Source organism: Gigantopelta aegis, chromosome 7 (assembly GCF_016097555.1).
Source record: "Gigantopelta aegis isolate Gae_Host chromosome 7, Gae_host_genome, whole genome shotgun sequence".
Classification (NCBI taxonomy): Eukaryota; Metazoa; Mollusca; class Gastropoda; order Neomphalida; family Peltospiridae; genus Gigantopelta; species Gigantopelta aegis.
The window spans coordinates 29,228,656-29,245,758 of NC_054705.1; the positions used below are offsets into that span (position 1 = coordinate 29,228,656).

At 35.7% G+C, this 17,103-nt stretch overlaps 1 protein-coding gene across 3 annotated transcripts in view; it reads left to right on the forward strand.

Annotated features, from left to right (window-relative positions):
* Positions 1-17,103, forward strand: part of LOC121376904 (transmembrane and coiled-coil domains protein 1-like) — a 90,549-nt gene that overhangs the window by 29,802 nt on the left and 43,644 nt on the right. For 2 of the 3 annotated variants that reach the window (XM_041504689.1, XM_041504688.1), the window contains exon 4: positions 12,215-12,338. In XM_041504689.1, coding sequence (XP_041360623.1) covers positions 12,215-12,338 — 124 coding nt within the window. Of the gene's footprint in view, positions 1-12,214; positions 12,339-17,103 lie in introns of those variants that run through there. The other variant, XM_041504690.1, reaches the window with a different exon arrangement.

The window sequence follows — 17,103 nt, forward strand, 5'->3', positions numbered from 1 at the left end:
ATAACAGACTTCGTGGCTTGAGGATGAAATTGCTCTTGTGCTCCATAATGTCTGTCTAGGGAGCTATTAACATTTATCCTGCAATCAGTACATACATTGGCAAAGTATGTTGTGTAGATAAATTTCTATATATTCGGTCATAACAGAAAATATACATGTAGGTCACAGAAATAATCTTAAATAATTTATTTGTCAAGATAAAATGTCTAGATAAATATCTATATATTAGGTCATTGACCAGAAATATAGATAGTGGGTGGGACATAGTCCAGTGGTAAAGCGCTCCATTGATGTGCGGTTAGTTTGGGATCGATCTCTGTTAGTGGGCCCTTCGGGCTATTTCTCATTCCAGCCAGTGCACCACGTCTGGTATTTCCAAAGCTGTGGTATGTGCTATCCTGTCTATGGGATGGTGCATATAAAAGATCCCTTTCTACTAATGGAAAAATGTAGCGGGTTTCATCTCTAAGGTCTCACTACACAGTTCACTTCTGGTGGAGAGTTTATTCATCACGGTTCACTATAGTTACTAATTGTGACATGTGTTAATTGTGGTTTACATATTCACTTCTAGGAATTGAGGAAGAATTAAAACGATATGTATGTTTAATGGTAAGCCTTGTGGCTGTATTTTGCCCATGTTCTTTTGTATTATTGTGCATTGACCTTTTGCGACATGGGTATATAGCGCAAGAGACATCCGGAGTGAATCGGTTAATGAACCACCTGTTCGGACCGGTACTACAGCCAGATGCGGTCATATAGCAAAAAACTGACACGGAAATGTTCTCAATTTTGGAGTAAAAATAAATGCTTATACAGTGTATAATGTATGTTCACAATGGTATATGTTGTTAGTGCCAACGAGAACCTGTTCTATTGGCAATCTTCATTTGAAGTTGGCAATTTTAACATGAATTTCAATGGCTGATGACATCTGTGTAGTCAGACCTAAGACTATATATCAAAATTACCAAATGTTTGACATCCAATAGCCAAAGATTAAAAAATCAATGTGCTCTAATGGTGTCGTTAAAGAAAACAAGCTTTTAAAAGATATAGGTCACCTGATGTAAGCCCTAATGTGACAAATGTAGCTAGCGTCTTCATTTGGAAGACCTCTAGATGTGTTTTGAATGATGTCATACTGCTTAAATAAGCATTGCTCATTTTATAGTACTATTTGCATACAAAATTGGGATAAATATGATTTTCTGACTATTCTTGTATGATTTCAGGATACATAAAATAGCTGGTTACTTTCTTAAGATATCGGCTTTATCCTGCTGAGGTCGAATGGCAAATGCCATTGGCAGAGCCTCTCTACATTAGCCATTCTAACCTTCGCAGGTTAAAGCTAATATCTTAAGAAAGTAACCAGCTATTCTCCATGTATTGAGCTCTTTAGTTTAAAAAAAAAAAAAATTCCCAGCATCATATTAAAAATAAATATACTCTAAGCAAGTGATTAATGTAGTGCCGTTATGGAACTTCTATCAAAGGTTAAGTACTTCACAAGTCACTACATGTATATTCAGTATTTATAGTCACACAATTGCCATCACATGCATTTTCATCTCTGCATAAATCCTGGTTGGAACGACTGGCCAGGTGGCCACATTCAAAAGATGGAATGTAGGGCCTAAACACTAACAGGGCAGAACTGATTTTGAAGATGATCGAGAAGATATATAAATGTAATTTGTTGAGGCCAATATTAAGGGCAATATTGATGACAGACTCCTGTAGGAAGAAAAGCTCGACAGGAGCTACCAAAACATGTGAAGAGCATAAACTAGGTAACGGAAAATGAGGTTAAGAGCAAGGTTTTAGCTGTCATTCGCCAAATCTTAATTGAAGTTCAATTTGGCAAGTATATTTCATTGTTAATTCGCCAAAATACTAATTTGAAAATCACATACTGTTTGTAGATTTATAAAACTATATGTCAGAATTACCAAATGTTTGACATCCAATAGCCGAAGATTAATAAATCAATATGCTGAAATATTTTGCTTTCTTATAAGAGCCTCAAAGTACGTTACAAAATAACTAATATGCTAAATATTCCAAGCTTTATATAGAAGAATGACATCTTTATTCATATGTGAGGTTACTCTAGATCTTTTCTGTGTGTACACTACACCAGTGTAAGATATTGCTTATGTCATAACAATTACTCAGTATCTAACTAGTGTAATATTGGCATGTGCAGACTGGCATGTTAATTTTTTTTTAATTACATTAGTATTCGAATGACGTCACTTTGAATCTCCCTGCAATAAAATAATTGGGTGCATTACACGTCCTCTTTCAGAATGCTAGAAAACATTAAGTACATAATTGCTGTTAATGTATCTAACTGTGTTTGTACCAAATAGTTTAACTTAAAAGTGTACCATCACGAAATATGGCCATGAATTGAAATTGCGATAAGATAGGCTATTATATTTCGGTCTATTGTATACGAAGCCAAAATGATGTGGCAGCAAGTTACTGTCATATACAAAATGTCAGCATCACATTTAGTCAATCCCATTCACCCGTCTTTGCTGGTCTGATCAACAATTCAGTTATTATTGTGAATTTCAACTCCTCATTAACTGACGATAAATGCAAGCTTCACGCCAACATCTAAACTGTACATTGCTGATGTCTTGTTGCTCATTGTGACGTCATTTAAGTTTATGAGTGATGTAGATCACTTGCTGACCCATTTCATAGAAAAATAGGTGCTTACTTTTGTGTTGCAGCTTGTTTGCAGTTTGTTTGTAATAAATAAAATACTAAACGAGCTCGCCTGTCTTACCATTTTCATGAAACTCATGAACAGTGTTTGTATCTGACTCACTTTCGCTCGTCGGATACCAAAACTGTTCACTCGTTTCATAAAAATGGTATGACAGGCAAGCTCGTTTAGTATTCTATAGTTACATCATTCAAGGGACTTAACTCTTGGTCATTTTTCCTTTTAGTCAAAAAGCAATTTTAGGTACAATTTTCATAAATTTTTATAAAATTTAAATAACCTTTATTGGAAATGAAAATATACATAATGTTTTCTCCTGATATTTGACTACAACTTGGCAAAAAAAACAAGTTGTCTGGTTTAAATTTTACTTCATTCAGAAGTTAACCTTTAAAGTACTTGTATGTTTATATTTGGAGAGACAAACACAGCTATGGTAAGTATAGGCCTTCTTGGCAGTCCCAACATACATTGTACACATCCCACTGAAATAATCCATGTTTCCAACACATCCATCTTACACTCTTAAACATTTATAAATTGGCCTTAACTTAATTTTCTCTCAAACCACAAGAGATTGGTGAAAGTACGTCTAGTGAGCAACAGACAGCGGTGGTTGTACACATATTACAGTTTACAGCAGATCGATAGCTGATACCGCATTACAAGTAGTTAATTGACTGGTGTGTATCAATATGCATTATAGATGACATTTACACACCATGCACCTCTTCATGATATTAATCTTGTGTGAGTTGTTAAGTCTTAAAACAGGGCTTTATAGATCTGAATAATATGAGTACAACAGGTTTTTTTATGTTTCGAGCACTCTGAGGGCTTGTTAGTATAGTAACGCTATTAACAGCTAAAAGGTTAAAGTTTGTTTTGTTTAACGACACCACTACAGCAGATGGATTTATTAATCCAGGGAACATTTTGTTTTCAAAATCTTGCTTAGCTATATTTCTAGTGAAATGAAAATTGATTAGCAACTACTGTTTAATGTTTTAAAATTGTGTAGGAATCTTTGAAGCTTGCGTAGCGAATCGTGATGTGATACTGAACGAAAGATTCCCTGTAATCATTGGCTATTGGATGTTAAACGTCAAACATTTGGTAATTCTAACACGTAGTCTTAGAGAGGAAACCTGCTTCATTTTTCCATTAGTAGCAAAGTATCTTTCATATGCACCATCCCACAGACAGAATAACATAATACCACAACCTTTGATATACCAGTCATGGTGTGGTGGTTGGAATGAGAAAAACCCAATGGGCCCACTGATGGGGATCGATCCTAGACCAACCATGCATCAAGCATTATAGATATTCAGAAATGCATTTCGAGTTAATTTAATATGACAACCACTTAACATTTCAGTGGTTTTCAGGTGAAAAGTTTTGATCTCAGCTTGCTTGTACTTAAATTAATTTGGGCTTGTACTTAAATTAATTTGGTGCAATCTAAAGCTCTGCTTCAAATGACGTTATATACATGTATATACGTACTGTCAGTTGGTACATGTGTATCAGAAAACATTTTCTTTTTAAAATTCTGATTCACAACATTTGGTGATCAGCTGAAAATTGTGTGGCAACAACATACATATATACTACATTTTTGTATTTAATGTTTCAGAATATTGTAGCGATCTTTACATAGCGAATTACGATGCGATACTGTTCCTTGCACTTGCTTTTCTTTTGATGTCCTTAATTTATTTACATACATGTACTGTCCTTATCCATAAACATACATAAGTCAGGCCTGTCAACCTTTAGACAAGAGAAAGCAGGAGGTGTGTGTTGAAAAAGCAGGAGATTTTGTCAAAAAGCAGGAGATTTTTAAATTCACACAATTTAACCCAAAATCGCTAGATTTAAAAAAAAACATTATTACAATAAGTTATATGAATACTTTATGATGTCATATATACTTCTTAACCTTAGATCTTGGCATTAAAAAAAAAAAAAAAATATTAATTTTTTTTTTTTTTTTTTTTTTTAAAGTTTAAATATTATTATGATTTAATACATATTTAAAAAAAAAAAAAATATTATCCAAAAATGTTAAGAACATGAACAAGAAATAAAAAATTTAATTAGTACATTTACGGTATTACACTTACAGCCTTACAGGTTGCGTTACATTATCATTTGTGGTTAGTGTACCTAAGTACCAAAGACAAATTTATATAATCTTATAAATTATATTCAGTTTTTACTATAATGAGGAACGGTGGCGTGGTACTTATTTAAAATCATTATAATGATGCAATAAACATTGTATTTTCATTAATCATAAGTAAAACCTCATTACGGACATCGTGTGAAATATACCGGAATTATACCCATTTCCGTGAGTAACTTTATGTCATGTCAAACACAACATTTTTTAATTGTACAAAATAATTTCTTGAAGTGTACCCTTATAACCAACATTTTACTGCACAAACATACAAAATTAACTGACACAAGTATGTTTATACAGTTAATTGGTCTTTTCGTTGTCTTGCTGTGACATGTGATTTTAACATGCATCGTGTGTATCGCTGTCAACTCGGAGTCTGGCAGTTCAGATTCGTCATACATTATGTAATCCAGTGGGAAGACATTTTACAATTCAGAGGTGTTATTAGAACTAAATTGGATAGTTTTTTTTTTTTTATATGGTGAATGTCAATACACAGCCTGTTGAATTAGCGGCACAACACGCTTTTGTAGCCATTACGATGACAACAACATTATAATTACATGTCATTTTATAGCACTCCATGTGCTTTTTTAACAATATAAATAGGCTATCCCACAATTTTCACTTCGGCAAAGGTTAAACAGTCGGGACAATTCGGCCTGTTACATTCTCAGAAGCCGAAAGTAGTCGACATTTGCCGAATGAGAAAAAAAAAAGGCAGAGTTACTTCCCTTCTGTTATTTTGACAAAAGAGGATCGATTTTTTTTTATACTTACAAAAATGTCATTTAAAAGGAGAAACTGTCTCCCGCACAGGTGAAAGGAGATTTGATCAAATACCGGGAGACTCCCGCGGAATCCGGGAGGGTTGACAGGTCTGACATAAGTCAATGTATGATACTTATACACTTACTTAAATTACTTATGTAGATAAGTATCATATTGATTTAGGTGTATTTTTTAATATGAAACCTGGACTCGTACATTAGCAGGTCAAAGGTTACTGGTTAGTGCTTAGTAAGAGAAAAGTTGGTGTTATAATATTACTCTCTCCCTCGGTTGGAGCCCCTCTAAGATGTGGAAGAAAGAAAGGAATGTTTTATGTAAACAATGTTACTTAATTATGGCTATGTGGCATTAAAGACCACACAGATAATGAGAAAAGAAACCTGCTGCTGCCACACTGTGGGCTACTCTTTCCAGTTAGCAGCAAGGGATCTTTTGTATGCAACATCCCACAGACGGGATAGTACATACCACAGTCGTTGTTGCACCATTTGTGGAGCTCTGGGTAAAATTAGAAATAGCCCAATGGGACCACCAATGGGGATTGATCCCAGCCTGACACCAGGCTGCGTCCCGTCCCCTCTAAGATATGGACCCATGTACATGTAGTATACATGTAGTATTAGGTTTGTTAAGCACTTCTTTGTGTATGTCACTGTTGATATTCCATTTTGAAGCAGAGTGCTTGCCTAAGGTGCTTGGATCAAAGGATCTAACCCCCTCAGTGGAATCATTCTTCAAATTGTTTTTCCATTCCAGCCACCAGTGCCCCATGACTGGTACATGTATATCAATGACTGTGGGATGTGCTATTCTGTCTGTTCAAGCTCCCTTGCTACCAATGGAAAGATGTAGCATGTTTTAGAGCTGAGTGGTATACCATATATATAACTGTTCGGTATAATATCGGTATCATGTCAATACCGAATTACTTTACCGAGCAAATTTCAAAATAGCTAAATTGTGGTGTTGAAAAATGTTATCTGCCATTTAGTAAAGAACTAACAATATATCTAATGAACACAAAACAGCTGAAAACAAGAGAGAGATGGAGGCCTTGTGTATGGAATTGAATTTTATTTAGATGAAATTAGTGGGTGAGACTTAACTTGGGCATGCATTCATAGCCGAGTATATTGAAAATACCGCTCGATATCGCTATTGGTGTTGTATCAATACCAAATACCATACTGATATCGAGATAAATTGCCCCAAAAATACTGATTCAGAGTTTGAACCTGAAATTTCAATTCCGTCCAAATCTAGCAGGTTTCCTCTAAGACAATGTGGCACCATTACCAAATGTTTGACACCCAGTAGCTGATGATTAATAAATTAATGTGCTCAAGTGGTGTCATTAGGTAAAACAAATTGAACTTAATTTTGTATTTCAATACTTCAAAATACATTTTCAGGAAAAAGAACATTTCACTATAGGTGTAGATGCATAAAGCTGCTAATTACAGTAATACATATATGTATTAATATATTATTACAAATTATTGTTTTATGTGGATATATATATATATACACACACATGTATATATATATATATCTATATATATCTTATCCTTTAATAATTTAGTATTATATGTTTATTTGGCCTAAACCAATATAGGAAATGTTCAATAACTTTGGATTGGCTGGAAACAAAATCGACCGAGGAACCTACGTTCAATACCCTTGTGGCATATACTGATTATTTGGTAATGAGGAAGTGCTAATCTCCGGGGCATATTGGATTTTCTAATTGTTAATAACATCTTGGTAAACAAGGTTTTGTTACTGCTTTTATCTGGCAGTCACTGAACACACTGGAATGTTACATCTACCTGTATGAAGACTGGAGACATTTGTCTATTTTTCATCACATGACATTATGGACTCATTTACTTCAGGGGGGCAGGATTTAGCTCAGTAGGTATGTGACGCTTCTCAGCAGGTATAGTACTTCTAGTATATAACACTTCTCAGCAGGTGTAGTACTGATAGTATATAACACTACTCAGCAGGTGTAGTACTGATAATATGTGATACGTCTCAGCAGATATAGTACTTCTAGTATATAACACTTCTCAGCAGGTGTAGTACTGATAGTATATAACACTTCTCAGCAGGTGTCGTACTTCTAGTATATAACACTTCTCAGCAGGTGTAGTACTGATAGTATGTGATACGTCTCAGCAGGTATAGTACTTCTAGTATATAACACTTCTCAGCAGGTGTAGTACTGATAGTATGTGACACTTCTCAGCAGGTGTAGTACTGATAGTATATAACACTTCTCAGCAGGTGTCATACTTCTAGTATATAACACTTCTCAGCAGGTGTAGTACTGATAGTATGTGATACGTCTCAGCAGGTATAGTACTTCTAGTATATAACACTTCTCAGCAGGTGTAGTACTGATAGTATGTGATACGTCTCAGCAGGTGTAGTACTTCTAGTATATAACACTTCTCAGCAGGTGTAGTACTGATAGTATGTGATGCTTCTCAGCAGGTGTAGTACTTCTAGTATATAACACTTCTCAGCAGGTGTAGTACTGATAGTATGTGACACTTCTCAGCAGGTGTAGTACTGATAATATGTGATACGTCTCAGCAGATATAGTACTTCTAGTATATAACACTTCTCAGCAGGTGTAGTACTGATAGTATATAACACTTCTCAGCAGGTGTCGTACTTCTAGTATATAACACTTCTCAGCAGGTGTAGTACTGATAGTATGTGATACGTCTCAGCAGGTATAGTACTTCTAGTATATAACACTTCTCAGCAGGTGTAGTACTGATAGTATGTGACACTTCTCAGCAGGTGTAGTACTGATAGTATATAACACTTCTCAGCAGGTGTCATACTTCTAGTATATAACACTTCTCAGCAGGTGTAGTACTGATAGTATGTGATACGTCTCAGCAGGTATAGTACTTCTAGTATATAACACTTCTCAGCAGGTGTAGTACTGATAGTATGTGATACGTCTCAGCAGGTGTAGTACTTCTAGTATATAACACTTCTCAGCAGGTGTAGTACTGATAGTATGTGATGCTTCTCAGCAGGTGTAGTACTTCTAGTATATAACACTTCTCAGCAGGTGTAGTACTGATAGTATGTGACACTTCTCAGCAGGTATAGTACTGATAGTATGTGACACTTCTCAGCAGGTGTAGTACTGATAGTATGTGACACTTCTCAGCAAGTGTAGTACTGATAGTATGTGACACTTCTCAGCAGGTGTAGTACTGATAGTATGTGACACTTCTCAGCAGGTGTAGTAGTACTGATAGTATGTGAAGGGTGGGATTTAGCTCATTTGGTTGAGTGCTTGCTTGAGGTGCTTGAATCGCGGGATCAAACCACCTCAGTGGATCCATTCAGCTGATTGTGTTTTTTCTCATTCCAACCAGTGCACTACATGTATATTTCTGTCTGTGGGAAAGTGCATATAAAAGATCCCTTGCTTCATTAGGAGAAATGTAGCGGATTTCCTCTGATGACTACGAGTCAGAATTACCAAATTTTTGACATCCACTAGCCGATGATTAATCAATTAATGTGCTCCAGTGGTGTCGTTAAACAAAACAAACTTCATTTGCTTCGAACTTGTGTTCTTTTTTTGCCAAAAGTCAGCTCTAGTCGCATTTATTAGCAGTAAAAATAAGATGATTGTTTTGTTTAATGACACCAGTAGAGCACATTGATTAATTAATCAGTGGCTATTGGATGTGATACATTTGGTAATTTTAACATGTACATGAAGTCTTAGAGAGGAAACCGACTACATTTGTTCATTTGTAGCAAGGGATCTTTTATATGCATTATCCCACATACAGGATAGCACACACCATGACCTTTAAATACCAGTTTTGGTGTTCTGGGTGGGACGCAAATACCCCAATGGGCCCACCGACGGGGATTGATCCCAGACCGACCATGCTACGTTGTCTCACCCCCACTTATTAGCAGTAGTGATAAGTTGTAATGCTTCGGACCTGATTTCAAAACAAATTCCCACAATAGACATCAAGACCGTGACTTTGTTTAGTGTCACCGACCTCGGTTGTGTCGTGGTTAGGTCTACAGGCTGGTAGGTACTGGGTTCAGATCCCAGTCGAGGCATGGGATTTTTAATCCAGATACCGACTCCAAACCCTGAGTGAGTGCTCCGCAAGGATCAGTGGGTAGGTGTAAACCACTTGCACCAACCAGTGATCCATAACTGGTTCAACAAAGGCCATGGTTTGTGCTATCCTGCCTGTGGGAAGCGCAAATAAAAGATCACTTGCTGCTAATCGGAAAGAGTAGCCCATGAAGTGGCGACAGCGGTTTTTCCTCTCAAAATCCGTGTGGTCCTTAACTATATGTCTGACACCATATAACCATATGTCTGACACCATATAACCATAAATAAAATGTGTTGAGTGTGTTGTTAAATAAAACATTTCTTTCTTCTGTTTTTTTTTAATGTCAGAGCTCGATCACTAACACCTTGGTAGTCTGTTGGTTTACTTTTGGTGAGAGACTACCATGTTTACAATTAAGTTTGTTTTGTTTAATATCACAGCTCGATCACTAACACCTTGTTAGTCTGTTGGTTTACTTTTGGTGAGAGACTACCATGTTTACAATTAAGTTTGTTTTGTTTAATGTCATAGCTCGATCACTAACACCTTGTTAGTCTGTTGGTTTACTTTTGGTGAGAGACTACCATGTTTACAATTAAGTTTGTTTTGTTTAATGTCATAGCTCGATCACTAACACCTTGTTAGTCTGTTGGTTTACTTTTGGTGAGAGACTACCATGTTTACAATTAAGTTTGTTTTGTTTAATGTCATAGCTTGATCACTAACACCTTGTTAGTCTGTTGGTTTACTTTTGGTGAGAGACTACCATGTTTACAATTAAGTTTGTTTTGTTTAATGTCATAGCTTGATCACTAACACCTTGTTAGTCTGTTGGTTTACTTTTGGTGAGAGACTACCATGTTTACAATTAAGTTTGTTTTGTTTAACAACACCACTAGAGCCCATTGATTTATTGATAATCGACTACTGGATGTCAAACACATGGTCATTTTAAAAATATATCTTAGAGAGGAAACCTGCTACATTTTTTTTTCAATTAGTAGCATGGGATCTTTTATATGCACTATTTCACAGACAGAAGAGCACATGCCACCGGCTTTGATATATCAGTCGTGGTGCAGTGGCTAGAGCGAGATATAGCCGAATATGGGCCCACCGATGGGGGTTGAGCGCTGCAGTGAGCTACTTCTGCCCTAGCCTGCTGTTCATAGTGAAAAGTTTTACAGTGAACAGTTAAATGTTGTTCAGTTCTTGTCTCAATTCATTTGGGCAATACCCTAAAATGGTAATTATTCTTTTAATTTTAAAGTAACAGTGACACATTAATTATCAACCTTGTATAGTTAATCAGTATTTGTCTCTACCGATTAACATAGACTCGGTTGACATTTTCCATATTAAAAATACTTGTGCGGAATCGTCTATATGTATGCGTGTCACAAGTGTATCTACTTTGATGTAGGTTTCATTGATTACTAAAGTATGTACACCACAACAGATGGCCTAATTTGCAGGTGAAATGTCTTCCTCGCTGTAAACCTATGCCAAGTATTGACTAATTTACTCATTTAAAAATCAATGGCACATCACACACTTACAGGCCGAGGCACGCAGACCGTTCACATACTGAAGTGGCCAGCAAAATAAAGTTAGTTTTTTTGTTTCTTTACTGACACCACTAATAGAACACATTAATTTATTTAATCATCAGTTATTGGATGTCAAACATTTGGTAATTTTGACATATAGTCTTAGAGAGGAAACCTGCTACACTTTCCCATTAGTAGCAAGAGATCCTTTATATGCACCATCCACAGCAGGATAACACACTCACATTTATCACCAATCGCAGGACTTGTAATATTAACTGCTCTATCAAAAGTTGGGTGAACCTCAAACTTTGATCCGGCAAGAAGTTATTTGGTTTAGTACTACCTAATCACCGGCCTCAGTGGCGTCGTGGTTAGGCCAGGGGTCTACAGGCTGGTAGGTACTGGGTTCGGATCCCAGTCAAGGCATGGGATTTTTAATCCCAAATACCGACTCCAAACCCTGAGTGAGTGCTCCGCAAGGCTCAATGGGTAGGTGTAAACCACTTGCACCGACTAGTGATCCATAACTGGTTGAACAAAGGCCATGGTTTGTGCTATCCTGCCTGTTGGAAGCACAAATAAAAGATCCCTTGCTGCTAATCGGAAAGAGTAGCCCATGTAGTGGTGACAGCGGGTTTCCTCTCAAAATCTGTTTGGTCCTTAACCATATGTCTGACGCCATATAACCGTAAATAAAATGTGTAGAGTGCGTCATTAAATAAAAATTTTTTTACTACCTAATCAATACACTGCCAAAAACAAGAATTAATGTTTTTAATGACAATGTTTTTCTCTTGTTGAACAGAAAGCGTTTCGGGTGGCAATGATGCAGCTATCTGTGGTGGGAGGAGTCTGGACGACATAACGAGTGCAGGAAGCAAGTCCTCCTTGATTGGGACATTGCTGAACAAGATCAACAGACCAGCCATGTGAGTGTCACGTCTACCTTCTTCTTACTCTTGTACTTATACGTATCTTGTATCTGTGCTTAGTTTTCTATACATATGGTACTTCCTTGCTTGCAAGAACTGTGCTGCTGTTTGCGTGTGTGTGTATGGGCATGTGTATGTATTACGAAACTGTAGACTTTATGAAGTGAGATATATACATGTAAATCATATTTATAATGCACAAAAAAGTTAAATTTTTGTGTTTATTATATAACTTTAAACATGAGAACTTTCAACATTATACTTTTATTAATTGTCAGAAAACACACCACAAGTTGATATTCTTTGAGCAATTAATGTAAATTGTTTAACCAAGCAATGATATCATTTTGATAAGTGATGTCACTACAGTGGGAACAGTCCTGTTTACCCATACACATTTTCCATACTTACCATGGAAAAAACTGAGGAATATAATGTATGTATTACGAGTTGACAATAAAACATTATGCATATGAGACAGAATCAGAATAGTCAGAACAATCACAGATGCTAAAAATTGTCTCCCATACTCTGTCCCTGTCCCTTTTTTTTTATTACACGAATTCTTGCGCTTTAGATTACATCAAAGTCAAGGCGATAAATGTTGTTCCAATAATAATCAAGCCCAAATTAAGTACAAACATGCTAATCTCAAAATATGTCGCCTCAAAAGCACTGAAATGTTAAGTTCAATAACATTCAAATAACTTCAAAATATATTCTGAATATTAACAACTCTCCAGCGGCTGTTAATGACAGTACTGAACTAAAACAACATTCGATCCTGCATCAAGAAAAGACAAAAGTCCCCATTGTGCCCAAATTAGTGAGATCTAAAGCCCTAACATATTTCACCACCCAAATGTAACTGTCAGTCCAAAAATATTGGCAGGAATTAATACAGTATTCTACATGCCAGAGAGACCATGTCTAAAGTACATGACTGTTCACAGCATATGCTCTGCACTATTTGCAGTCTGGACTGTTTTTGATCATGTTTAGTGGCAGGACCGACTCGGGTCATTTCTCACAGTGACAGATCTCTCAAATTACTAACAAATGGTCTTCTGATGTCTGATGGTCCCTAGTATGGGTAAACAGGTCTGTGAACTCTAGACTCAGAATTCTATTTACGTGCCCATATACCCCAATGGTTTCAGGCACGTCTGTACCAGGTCCGGTCTCTGGCATGGCCAGGTCTGTAGGAATAAGACCTTTAGGTTTTAAAGTGATAATAGTTTATACAGTCAAATCTTACTAGTAGCATGTGCTGTTTATTTCATGATGAAGAAAACTTGAAAAATGCTGTGACTTTTAAGTTATGAAATGACGATTACAGCCAAAACATACTAATTGCTGGTATAGCATGTGCTGTTTATTTCATGATGAAGAAAAATGTGAAAAGTGCTGTGGCTATTTCTCACATGTATTCAAATCTACCTGTATTAAAATGTGAGTTTATTCCATATTATTGATCAGATGGAAGTTTAAAACTAATTTAAATACAGATAGATAAAAGATAAAAAAACAAGCAAACAGTGTTTACGTATGTTCATGACATTTATCTAGTTGGAGTAAGATGATATGACACCATATGGAAGCTAACATGTAACATAAAAAATTAAAGCTAAGTGTCAGTTATGTATAAATAATCTTGCATATACATGGCAATAACATCAGATGAGCTGAATCATCTCAAATTGAAGAAACCATTTTCTATTATGCAAACCATACTTTCTTGTACAACTGCAATAAGATACCAATTATTTTTCTTTTAAAAAAAAATACAGATTCCAAATAACTGATTTTAAAAATCCCACAATTTTTTGAAAGATTATTTTCTACTTTTTGAATATTAATTATGTGCAGTGAGCACCAAACTGAAAATAACGTAAATCTACAGTCAATACCAAACTCAAATCTACATGTATCTCTACAGTCAATACCAAACTGAAATCTACAGCTACAGTATATCTACAGTCAATACCAAACTGAAATCTACATCTATCTCTACAGTCAATACCAAACTGAAATCTACATGTACCTCTACAGTCAATACCAAACTGAAATCTACATGTACCTCTACAGTCAATACCAAACTGAAATCTACATGTATCTCGATCTGCAGTCAATACCAAACTGAAATCTACATGTATCTCTACAGTCAATACTAAACTGAAATCTACATGTACCTCTACAGTCAATACCAAACTGAAATCTACATGTATCTCTACAGTCAATACTAAACTGAAATCTACATGTACCTCTACAGTCAATACCAAACTGAAATCTACATGTATCTCGATCTGCAATCAGTACCAAGCTGAAATCTATATGTACATGTATCTCTACAGTCAATACCAAACTGAAATCTACATGTATATATATATCTCTACAGTCAATACTAAACTGAAATCCACATGTACCTCTACAGTCAATACCAAACTGAAATCTTCATGTACCTCTACAGTCAATACCAAACTGAAATCTACATGTATCTCAATCTACAGTCAATACCAAACTGAAATCTACATGTATCTCTATACAGTCAATACCAAACTGAAATCTACATGTACCTCTACAGTCAATACCAAACTGAAATCTACATGTATCTCTACAGTCAATACTAAACTGAAATCTACATGTATCTCTACAGTCAATACCAAACTGAAATCTACATCTATCTCTACAGTCAATACCAAACTGAAATCTACATGTACCTCTACAGTCAATACCAAACTGAAATCTACATGTACCTCTACAGTCAATACCAAACTGAAATCTACATGTACCTCTACGGTCAATACCAAACTGAAATCTACATGTATCTCTACGGTCAATACCAAACTGAAATCTACATCTATCTCTACAGTCAATACCAAACTGAAATCTACATGTACCTCTACAGTCAATACCAAACTGAAATCTACATGTATCTCGATCTGCAGTCAATACCAAACTGAAATCTACATGTATCTCTACAGTCAATACCAAACTGAAATCTACATGTATCTCTACAGTCAATACCAAACTGAAATCTACATCTATCTCTACAGTCAATACCAAACTGAAATCTACATGTACCTCTACAGTCAATACCAAACTGAAATCTACATGTATCTCGATCTGCAGTCAATACCAAACTGAAATCTACATGTATCTCTACAGTCAATACCAAACTGAAATCTACATGTATCTCTACAGTCAATACTAAACTGAAATCTACATGTACCTCTACAGTCAATACCAAACTGAAATCTACATGTACCTCTACAGTCAATACCAAACTGAAATCTACATGTATACAGTCAATACCAAACTGAAATCTACATGTATCTCGATCTACAGTCAATACCAAACTGAAATCTACATGTATCTCTACAGTCAATACGAAACTGAAATCTACATGTATCTCTACAGTCAATACTAAACTGAAATCTACGTGTACCTGTACAGTCAATACCAAACTGAAATCTATATGTACCTCTACAGTCAATACCAAACTGAAATCTACATGTATCTCTACAGTCAATACCAAACTGGAATCTACATGTACCTCTACAGTCAATACCAAACTGAAATCTACATGTATCTCGATCTGCAGTCAATACCAAACTGAAATCTACATGTATCTCTACAGTCAATACCAAACTGAAATCTACATGTATCTCTACAGTCAATACCAAACTGAAATCTACATCTATCTCTACAGTCAATACCAAACTGAAATCTACATGTACCTCTACAGTCAATACCAAACTGAAATCTACATGTATCTCGATCTGCAGTCAATACCAAACTGAAATCTACATGTATCTCTACAGTCAATACCAAACTGAAATCTACATGTATCTCTACAGTCAATACTAAACTGAAATCTACATGTACCTCTACAGTCAATACCAAACTGAAATCTACATGTACCTCTACAGTCAATACCAAACTGAAATCTACATGTATACAGTCAATACCAAACTGAAATCTACATGTATCTCGATCTACAGTCAATACCAAACTGAAATCTACATGTATCTCTACAGTCAATACGAAACTGAAATCTACATGTATCTCTACAGTCAATACTAAACTGAAATCTACGTGTACCTGTACAGTCAATACCAAACTGAAATCTATATGTACCTCTACAGTCAATACCAAACTGAAATCTACATGTATCTCTACAGTCAGTACCAAACTGGAATCTACATGTACCTCTACAGTCAATACCAAACTAAAATCTAGATGTACTTCTACAGTCAATACCTAACTGAAATCTTCATGTACCTGTACAGTCAATACCAAACTGAAATCTACATGTATCTCGATCTGCAGTCAATACCAAACTGAAATCTATATGTATTTCTACAGTCAATACCAAACTGAAATCTACATGTACCTCTACAGTCAATACCAAACTGAAATCTACATGTACCTCTACAGTCAGTACCAAACTGAAATCTACATGTACCTCTACAGTCAGTACCAAACTGAAATCTACATGTACCTCTACAGTCAGTACCAAACTGAAATCTACATGTACCTCTACAGTCAATACCAAACTGAAATTTTCATGTACCTCTACAGTCAATACCAAACTGAAATCTTCATGTACCTCTACAGTCAATACCAAACTGAAATCTACATGTACCTCTACAGTCAATACCAAACTGAAATCTACATGTACCTCTACAGTCAATACCAAACTGAAATCTACATGTACCTCTACAGTCAATACCAAACTGAAATCTACATGTATCTCTAC